The following is a 9694-nucleotide window of genomic DNA, read 5'->3' as shown; positions in this document are numbered from 1 at the left end:
AGCACACAATAACTATCACGATCATATTACAGTGAACATTAGTTGGGAAGCATTTTTATATTTATATATTTCATGGTACAAGTGTGTCAATCATCTCTGCTACACTTCCCTGGAGTACTGTCCTCTCCGCCTGAGGATTATCACCCCTATACTGAATAACAGCGCCACCGCCAGGAGTCCCACAGCCACTGCAAGAGCTGTTATGGTACCTGTGGGAGACAACAACTGTTTAGCTATACATGGCAAATATCCAAAAGCCTTGATATGTTTAAATGAGGCAGTGTGTTCTGAATAATCCCAGACAAGCCCCCCCTCCAAAAAAAACCCCCCAATAATAATAAACATGTTGCAGAGAAACCTGGTGGCAACACCAAATACAGACATAGACACAGATTATAAACTTTATCTTGTTCACCTGTGCTTGACCATTTTGTCTTAAACCCACACTCGGCCTGCCAGTCATCTGCCAGTACGTCCTTCACCAGCTCATTAAACAAGGATAAAGGACAAGGGCTCAACCCGTTACATTCTGGCACAGGGTTGGGGTAGGGGTTGTTCCGAGAGTCATTGTGGTAGTGCAGCTCCACAGAATAGGATCTGGGTAATTATTAGGACGAATCCAATGAGAGGACACACATCTGTAAGTGTTATGCAAATGTATTTGTATTATGTGATGCTTTCACAACTGCAGCCCTGGGCGGCTGCCAAATTTCCTCAGATCGCAAAGGAAAGGTATTTGCTCGGTGCATCCAAACAGAAAACCGCGATACCTCAAAATGTGGTGGGCATCTGACCTACATAGTGTGCTTGAATATGCAAAAGAGAATAGTGCAGGAAATAAAACTGGAAGGAAGTCATTACCCATCATGCTCCTGGTAGAACTCAAAGAGTTGACAGGCAGCGTAAGGAGGAAGAAGCCCGTTATACACGTCCAGAGCTGCCTGGAGGGTGATGAGTGTAGAGTCATGCTGGAACGAGGAACAAGCACCAAAGCAATAAGAAGGCGAGGAGATACAGTACATCAAGCAGCAGTTTACACAGCAGATTATAAATGTGTGCTCGTACACAAGCAATGCACTTACAGCTGAGTACATAATGAATTTGAGAGTGCTCCCTTGCTCTACAGCCTTAGAGAAATTCCTCAGGATGGCATTCAGCAGGACCCCTGGAGAATTACCACAATGTCAACAGTGCAAATTAATTTTTCTCACATACCAAGACAATCCTTTTGACCTTATTGAGCATCCTGTCTTGGCCCTGTAATCATCTTTGTCCCATTAGCTCATATGTGCTAATAAACAAAGCTTCGGCCAGCAGTCACATGAGATAAACAGAGCTTCTTCTTTTTTTTTTCCTCTTGAGTGCTCTAAATTAATTGCCTCTAATGTGAATTCCCACCTCCCGAGAGCCTGGCCTTCTCTTTTCGCTTGTGACTGAGGATGCTGTACATGACCTCAAAGGAAGCTATTCTCTTCAGGGTGTCCAAGACCTCTTGGGTGGCCCAGCGTGGCAGAGTCAAGTTATGAATCCTCTGCAAAAGAGAAGAATGTTCATTACGGCACTGCCTTACGCTAATAATCACATTATACAACATGGCAGTAAACGAGGTTTAAATGGCCGTACTTTATAGTTTCTATTATCCCGTCTATTTTTAGCACCAGTCTGAAGATAACAGATGCTCATTTTGCAAGTTTGAATGAACATGTTCAACCTGGCCTAGAATCCAACCATCTCATTATGCTTTAATTATCATTTCAATATGTTGCCCCATTCGTCTTTTACTGTATGTATAAAGTGATTTCCCCGCACTCCTACCCTCGCTCTATTTCTCTGGAGATACTTTGACGAAAGCACATTATTGTTCCTTTTTTGTGTTTTTCTCTGTCACTTCTCTGCATCTGGGTTTTGTAGCAGCTTGTAATGTGCATAATACAGGTAGCAGAAATATTTGTGGGCTTGCTTTAAAGTATACCTCACAGTTAAGAGTGTCGTGGACCCTCCATATTTTTTTACCAACCAGCTTGGACACGGGGTAGCCAGTGTGGTTAGAGAGAGCCTCCACAAAGTACTGCACAGGGAAGAAAAGAATAAGGACATCAGTTTAAACTCTTTAAATAATAAGGCTCAAGGGAACACAACAGTTTAATTACCATTTTTATGAGTAACATTCCATTTATTTATGGATATTTGTCCAGGCACACTGATTAGATATCTATTTTAGGGGTTTATAATCAAAAATTGCATAAATTAGCATTAGTAGTTCATTAATGTGGCGATGACTGTAAGTTTAACCTTTGGTCAGATAACACGGTGATACGTGGCACCAGTTTGGTTCGTGTATATACCTTGCAGGTACTCTGCCTCCAGCAGAGGGTGTTAAAATTCAATGCAGGATGCCCTGGCCTGATCTCAACTATCACCCTAATAGGCCGCATGTGGGACTCCATTTAATTAAAACCATTTTATTGTAATTCTTAATCTAATTCAATCTAACCGTTAATTAGTGTCTCTGAGAATGTGAGAGAAATTGCACTGTGCAGCTTTTCGTAGGCACTGGAGTCACCGTGCCTGAGAAAATCACTGAGAGGACATGATGTCTTCAGCATAACAAACACGTCTACTAGAGGTGCTGATTACGTTGACATCAACAACTGTGAAGTATATACTTACTGAAATAGGCATTTCAGCATGTGAGTTAATTTACAAATTAGGGCCGGGATAAGCAGACCAGGAGAGGCTGAGGTAAGGACACGATTTTGTTTGCAGCAATTTTGATTGTGTAAGCCTGATGATATTAAACGACGGGGTTACAAACAAGTTTTCACTGGTTAGCAGGCACATGACTCACGGAAAAGATATGCTGAACACAAACTGGGCTGTGAGCATTCACGTCACTGAACAGATGCTGATGGGCTACAGAACAGTGTATTTAGAGGTCTGTCTGGCTGTGTGGAGACGGCCTTTGTCTTACCTGGTGAGCTTTAAGGAACTTCTGGTAGGGATGACTCTCGAAGGTCTCCGTCATCATAGCGCTGAACCTTGGACAGTCTTTACCTGGAGACCTCAGCAACTTTAAAACAGCAGTTAAACATCAGTGGAAATAATGAACGTTAACTCGAGGTACTTCTTGTGGGCACAAATGTATGCTCATTTCACACTTTAACACTGTGGGGAATCACAGCTGGGATGCACACAGATGGCCGCATGGAGCTACAGAGAAAAGCCCAAAATCATTTATACAATTTTGTAATCAGCTTTGCGTGGCTGCTGCTGTGAAAAGAAAATATTTATGTGGCAGCCCACCTTGTCGAGGGCTCTGGGGATGGTGTGCACTGGAATAGGCCGCCACAGTAACTGGGGCATGATGGGTCTGGTTTGGGGGAACATCCCAGCAAGGCAAGCCTGGGCACTCATCAGAGTGCGGTCGTAGTCAGTACTCCGCACATATATCTGTTGTAATCACAGAGAATACATGGCATTAAAAAGCATTCATATGCTGGTACTGGAGTGGTTTCACTGATCCGACTATGTGCTGTGTTCTGGGGTAAATGAGGCTTACGTTTCTTTTCTACATTTAGAAATCTCATTAAAGTTTTTGCCTTTATTTTTGCAAGCAGTACTCATCCCAAGTCAACTGAGGTACTTCCTTAACCCAAAGAGTCATAGAAGAGTCAAATGAATGAGAAGGAAAGGGGAGGGGGGGACAATCTGTCTTGCTGTGATCTCTTCTGACATCAGTCTTCCCTCTTCTATAGCTCTCTGTCACTCTCTATCAGGTTTTTACACATCATAAATCAAGCAGATAAGGTTGGATGTTCTTGTGATACCAGGAGTGCTTCTGTTTTGCCCCCCTTTTGTGAACGTAAAACAGACATGGCAACACGCGAAAAGGTATGGCACAAGTTCACTGAGATTTAGGCAAGAGATTGTCAGTGATAAGTTCTGAGAACAGCTGTCATTAGTTGTGGTAATTGTGTTTTGTTTAAGAGAGAAAGACGAGCACTTAAAGCAAGAGAAAAAGGAAGGTAACGAGTATGACAAAGCAGAGGCAAAAAAGAAATTACAAATCTCTTATAATGTCAGTGTGTTTAGGATCCAGCACACAGAAGCTGCATATTTGCTGACAGCTGTACTTTACATGAAGCCCACGGGCTACATTACCCTCCCATGTTTAGCACACTGCACGGTCATGACAGTGAGTTCACCAAAATGAGTCAGGCTCATTAACTTATTGTATGTTTTTACAGACGTGACAGATGGTGACTGCTCGTACGCGCACTTGATTTTACAGGGCACGCATGACAAGAGGCTTAGGAAGCTCACAACAGAGTTCACCTAAACAAAGATGGGGAAGGAAACAGCAATTAACACGCAGATACGCATATGTGTTTGCATACACAGATACACCTACCTCTTTGCTGTTATAGTCTTCACTGAGGAAATTTCCGTAACGCCTCCTTAGAAACCGGCCGAGTTCAAACTGCTGTTTCATGCCCAGCTGGAAGGAAAATTGCCAGCATTTTACATTTTTAGCAGAATTTGACCTTTTGACTGAAAACGCTGCAGATTTATGGTCCTAATCAACCTTTTTACATAGATAAGCAACTTTTACCCTGTTACCAGTGTTTCTCAAAGACAAAATAATGAGTTTATACACTGTAAAGCAGCTAATTGCCCGACAACAGAGCAAAGTCACAGGAGGAAGGAATTTAATTAAAGCCCGAAGTCTGTTAAAAGTGTATTTTATAGTGAAAGATTTTAAGTAAATGAATTCAGCAGTTTTTGAAGTACAGTGATGCATTCATTGTGTTAAGCCTGTGATCCTCCTGTTTATGAATTTCTTGTCAAATTATAAGCATAAAGTCTCTATTATTATTTTTCTTTTGTTTGACTTTTTCACCTATATTTTAGTGAACTGCGTGTCACCCCAGTTCAAGTATGGTGGCCTTAAAGCGCAAAACAAAATAACATTAAAGAGAAAACTAGAAACATTTAGAAAGGACATACTTTGTAAACTACTGAAATGTAATTTTCTGTTTTGTTATTAATTTTAAATGTCAGTGGGTTTTTTGGGGTTTTTGGGGGTTTTTTTTAAAAAAGGTTTATGTAATATTCTTGTGTTCTGTTGTGTAACTTAATTTTTTTTCCTCTTGGTGTTATTTTCTAATTTGTTTGTTAAGATAAATAACAGCTTTGACTGTTTTGTTGTTTGTTTCTTGCTATGCTGTTATTATGTATTTTGTTTTATTCTTCTCTTTTCTAAAATGCTGTATTGCAATTTCTACAATTTTTGTTTCTTCTGCACTGTAGGGCCTCCGTACCACAGCCCAAATGATTTTGTGTAAAACAAGAGCTAGAGTAAAACTATTAGACAATTCAGTTTATACAACCAAAATCTCTTCACGTGTTTTGTTAACAACAAACCAAAATGTCAATGACAAATCAAGTACCTCGGTCAACTGTCCGAAACCCTGAGCCCACACTTCCTCCCCATATGGATCCCTGGGATATGACTCAATAGGTGATCGATCTCCGTGCCGGAACACCTGAGCAGCAAAACAGATATTGTCACATGATGCCATGCTGCTGTGTTAGCATTACACTGCACACTTAAACAAGATTATCACCCTGAGACAGAGGTAATAAATAGAGATCTGTGACTGTGGACAGCGTGGGCAGGATTTGAGGCACAAGTGTCATTCTGATGATGTCATCAAGGCACAATCGTTAGAACTGTTGCATTAGTGTTATTACCTGACAGCTCACTTTCTGAGCCGTGACATAACAGAAAGGTTGAATTAACGGGATTGTGCACACATCTGATTCACTCTTGTTGATCCCACAGTAATTTTACAAACCACTCGAGTGAAACACATCATAAAAATAACACAATAACACAAGCACAAGTCAGCAAAGATCCAAAGGCTTTTGAATATAATTGCTGCACAACAACATGAGATTTTTTTTTATGTATGTAAAGTAATTAAATCAATAACTAAAAATAATAGTTTTCAAAAAAAAAAAAAAACCCCAAAGATTTGTGAATCTAAACTCAATGAAATTCAGTGGAGCTGTATACGAGGTTGCTGAAGACTAGCAGGAATTTAGTGGATTTAGCTGATAACACACTTTTACTGTCAAGCAGTTGGTTAAGCCGTAATAGTTATGTAGCAGATATATAATTTTATTGTATGCTGTCCCAAGGTAAGTGGTTAAAGCACTTAAGCAACATACACATACAAGTTTTTTTTTAAAGGATACAAAAAAATAAAAAATATGAAACGCCAAATCATAAGAATAGTGTGATTTCTTTTTCTTAAATCATTCAGTTGGGTAATAAGGTGTTATGTAAAGAGGTTTATGTATAAAGCTGCAGTGTGTGGGAGAGATATGCTAGACACTGTTGGAGTTTAGGCTCAAAGTAATCCTTTGTTACACAAAAAAGTGCAAAAACAATAATACTGATCGGGCAGGAAAACTACAATGCAATCAGTAACCATGCACAGCAAAGTGTCTTCCAGATTATATAATAATCACAGGATTCAACAAAGAAATGCTGTCAAACATCTTGTGGGGGGGAGGCAACAAATGGGGGAACTTACAGCTACAACAAACTTCAGCACCCGGCATTCAGTCAAACAGATGCAGCAGAGAAGGAACAAACAGCCCAAACTCTTCTGCAACTTCTGCATCTTTTCAGCTAGTCGAGCGTCACCTGCTTTACAAAATTCTTTCACTGAAAGACGAAAAGTATCAAGAAAGTTAATCTATAAAATCACAATTTCCCATTAAATAAGGGAACAAAAAGAAACAGAAACAGTGCAGTGATGGAGATAAAGTGGGCTGTGTGTACCAGTCATGATCTTAGGATATGGTTTATATTATTATTATAATATTTTACTCGAAGTACATGTTGACTATGATAAGAGGAATCAACTAAGCATGTAACATAATCATTGAAATATATATATTTTTTAATTTGGGTTACTTTGTTCTTAAAAGTTGAAGTCACTTTCAGTAAATTTCCATAATCTTTTAACAAGCTGAGCCACTGATCTGTTGATAATAGTGTTCTTTCTTTCCAGTTAAGAGAAATTATTATTATGTTGTGATTCAAACATTAATTAAAACCTTAAAGCGCAATATGCAGCGTGCGCATGCATGCAACAAAATGCTTTTTTTTTTAATATAAATGAAGATTTGCACTTACCTCAGCTGCTTGTTCACATATTTTGGTGTTGTAGTACAAATGATTCGCAGACATATAGATATATATATGTGTGTGTGTGTGTTTGTGTGGGTGGGTGTGTCAAATCCTCACTCACACCCAGGCTGACACTAAGTGCATGTTTCAGTAAATTTAGGCAGTGCTTTTATAGCCTCCCTACCTGGCCTTGCGTGGGTGTCGCTCTCTCTCTCTCTCTCTCCCTCTTTGTCTTTCTCTCCACCTCTCCTCTGGGATTATTGGTCCCAGTCTATCTCCATTGTCAACTGGAGTCCAAGTCACTGTCTCCTTCTATTCCCCGCTGCGCACATGACATGACAGCCCGCCACGGCAGGCATTTTTGTGTCAGCTTCTGATCTTATGAAAACGTGTGACCCTTGTGTGGATAATTTCACTTTAAAAGCACCCCCACATTTAGATGCTTTACAATAGCACCATGACAAAGTGTAGATGCACCCACCTGGCTTCTAAAATTGTACTCCTGCATGCGTAAACACACATGTCCTCACTTAAGCACTGGCCCAGAGCCACAAACACTCATTATAACTTGCTATGTCATCCACTGTTGGTTTTGCCCTAAAATTACAGGGCCTGGAGTGTTTTCCCTTACATGGCACACATGTAAGTATCTGTTAGTATCAAAGTAGCTTTATGAGATACAATGGGATTAGTAAGTGTAAAGATTTAGAGCTATGCAGCGTTGCCATCGTGTTTGATAAGTGTAAGATAGCATCTTTTGTAACAAGCAATTTAAAGTATTCACTGAGGTGGCGTGTCAGAGTAACATTTTAGATACTAAATTAGGTTTTATAGATAATGATCTGCAAAGAAAAAAAGAGCATAACTGCCAGCTTGTATACTGAGCGAGAATCCCGCGTACTTTGTTAAAACAACAACAAGATTAAATGTGTCCAGTTCTGCTTTTAGTTTGGTGATAATTTATATCTTTATTCTTCTGTTTGTATAGTTCACTAAAGTGTTTTCTAAAGGCTTGTAGATTTTATCACAATGCCACTTCAGTTGTTTATGTATGCAATGCTAATTATGTGTACTTTATGCAAAGACTAAAATGCTGTTAGTTTTTGTCCTTTTAATGCAGACTGGGATTTATTTTCAAGAAGACAAAAAAATCAGGTATTATTATTTCTTTGCCTTATAGTAATTTTTACAGTGTCACACAGTATTAACAGAAACACACTGGATTTAAAGTATTTTTAGTTGCCACGGTTTAGCTTGTAACCTTAGTGTAATTGGTTTTGCCCTCATGTTTCGCGTATTTTACTTTTTTTCTCTGCTTTCCATGTTTCGCCTCTCTTTGTCTTCTTGTTTCTCTGCGACTTTATTCTTTTCTGTTTTTTCTTAATTTAAAGGTTAGTCCTTCACATGCTTCTGTGCTATTACTTCCTCTCTTTGTTCTCTTAGTATTTAGTATTTAGTATTTATTTATTTATTGTCATTGTCAAGAACAATGAAATTGCGTTTGGGGCTTCCATACAACCCCAAAAAAAGAAGAAAATAATAAATACCCCTTAAAACCCAAGTGTACATATTTAACCCAGTGTGACTCCAATGCAATAAGACAATCCTTAGCAATAATGTTCGTAGAAATTCAGACAAAGACCTGAGAAACATGACAAAATACAACAATGCAACCCATTCAATATTATTGTACTGTGAGATATGATATCAGATATGATAGTTATCTATTTAAGAAAGAGGGGGGGGGGGGGGGGGGGGGGGGGCAGGAGGGGGAAGAGAATAAAGATATGATGCACCAATGCAGACCAGTTCATTGCTATTAAGAAGTTGGATATGGTTATTGTCCGTGAGAGGGGGGCAGAGAGTTCAGGAGCCTCACAGCCTGTGGATACAGGCTGTTGGCCAGTCTGGATGTTCTGGCCTGTATAGACCTGTACCTTCTCCCTGAGGGCAGCAGATGGAAAAGGTGGCGCGCAGGGTGATGTTGGTCCCGCAGGATACTGTGCACCCTCCTCAGACAGCGAGTGGGGAAGATATTACTGATCTCTGGCAGACTTGTTCCAATAATTCTGCCAGCTTCTTTCACCACCCGCTGGAGTGCTTGCTGATCGGCCTTGGTGCAGCTGGGGAACCACACTAGAAATCCATACGTCAGAACGCTGCTGATGGCACAGTTGTAGAAGTTCAACATCAGAGATCTGGGAATGTGTGCGCTCCGCAGTCTCCTCAGGTAGTAGAGGCGCTGTTGGGCCTTCCGTACAACTGAGGTGATATGGTTGCCCCAGGACAGGTCCTCGGTCACAGTTACCCCCACTTTAGCGTCTGATTCAGTTCACCTGAGCCTTATTAACATTCTCCCTAGTGTGTAATCTGCGTGTTTTCCGTCAATCTTTTCCATATCATCATGTGATCTACCTGTTTATTCCTGGTTATTTTGCTTTCCTGGTTTCCTTGCTCCCTTTCTGGAAACTCTGCGAGACACTTGAGAGT

At 40.1% G+C, this 9694-nt stretch overlaps 1 protein-coding gene across 1 annotated transcript; it reads right to left on the bottom strand.

The window, feature by feature from the left end:
- Nucleotides 1–26: 26 nt before the first annotated feature.
- LOC146702975 (testicular acid phosphatase homolog) lies at nt 27–7289 on the bottom strand. The gene is made up of 12 exons (XM_085466062.1): nt 7211–7289; nt 6603–6736; nt 5451–5546; nt 4412–4498; nt 3304–3450; nt 2972–3070; nt 1973–2068; nt 1399–1531; nt 1083–1165; nt 862–968; nt 416–597; nt 27–209 (listed from the first exon to the last, which is right to left on the bottom strand). The coding sequence occupies exons 2-12, from the start codon at nt 6690–6692 to the stop codon at nt 100–102; spliced, it is 1230 nt and encodes a 409-aa protein (XP_085322188.1). The 5' UTR covers nt 6693–6736; nt 7211–7289; the 3' UTR covers nt 27–99.
- Nucleotides 7290–9694: the final 2405 nt, after the last annotated feature.

Source organism: Copadichromis virginalis, linkage group LG8 (genome assembly GCF_057382275.1).
Source record: "Copadichromis virginalis isolate Kocher_CV1m ecotype Utaka linkage group LG8, C_Virginalis_male_GT1.1, whole genome shotgun sequence".
NCBI classification, from domain to species: Eukaryota; Metazoa; Chordata; class Actinopteri; order Cichliformes; family Cichlidae; genus Copadichromis; species Copadichromis virginalis.
The sequence above is the reverse complement of the archived record's forward strand: the minus strand, read 5'-3'. Positions and strand labels throughout refer to the sequence as shown.

Excerpts from the sequence above, each read along its gene's own strand:
- LOC146702975 (XM_085466062.1), bottom strand. The coding sequence starts at position 6,692 with ATGCAGAAGTTGCAGAAGAGTTTGGGCTGTTTGTTCCTTCTCTGCTGC. Across the intron at positions 5,547-6,602 it reads TGCTGAAGTTTGTTGTAGCT|GTGTTCCGGCACGGAGATCG; the intron begins GTAAGTTCCCCC and ends TTTGCTGCTCAG. Across the intron at positions 598-861 it reads TTCTACCAGGAGCATGATGG|ATCCTATTCTGTGGAGCTGC; the intron begins GTAATGACTTCC and ends ATAATTACCCAG.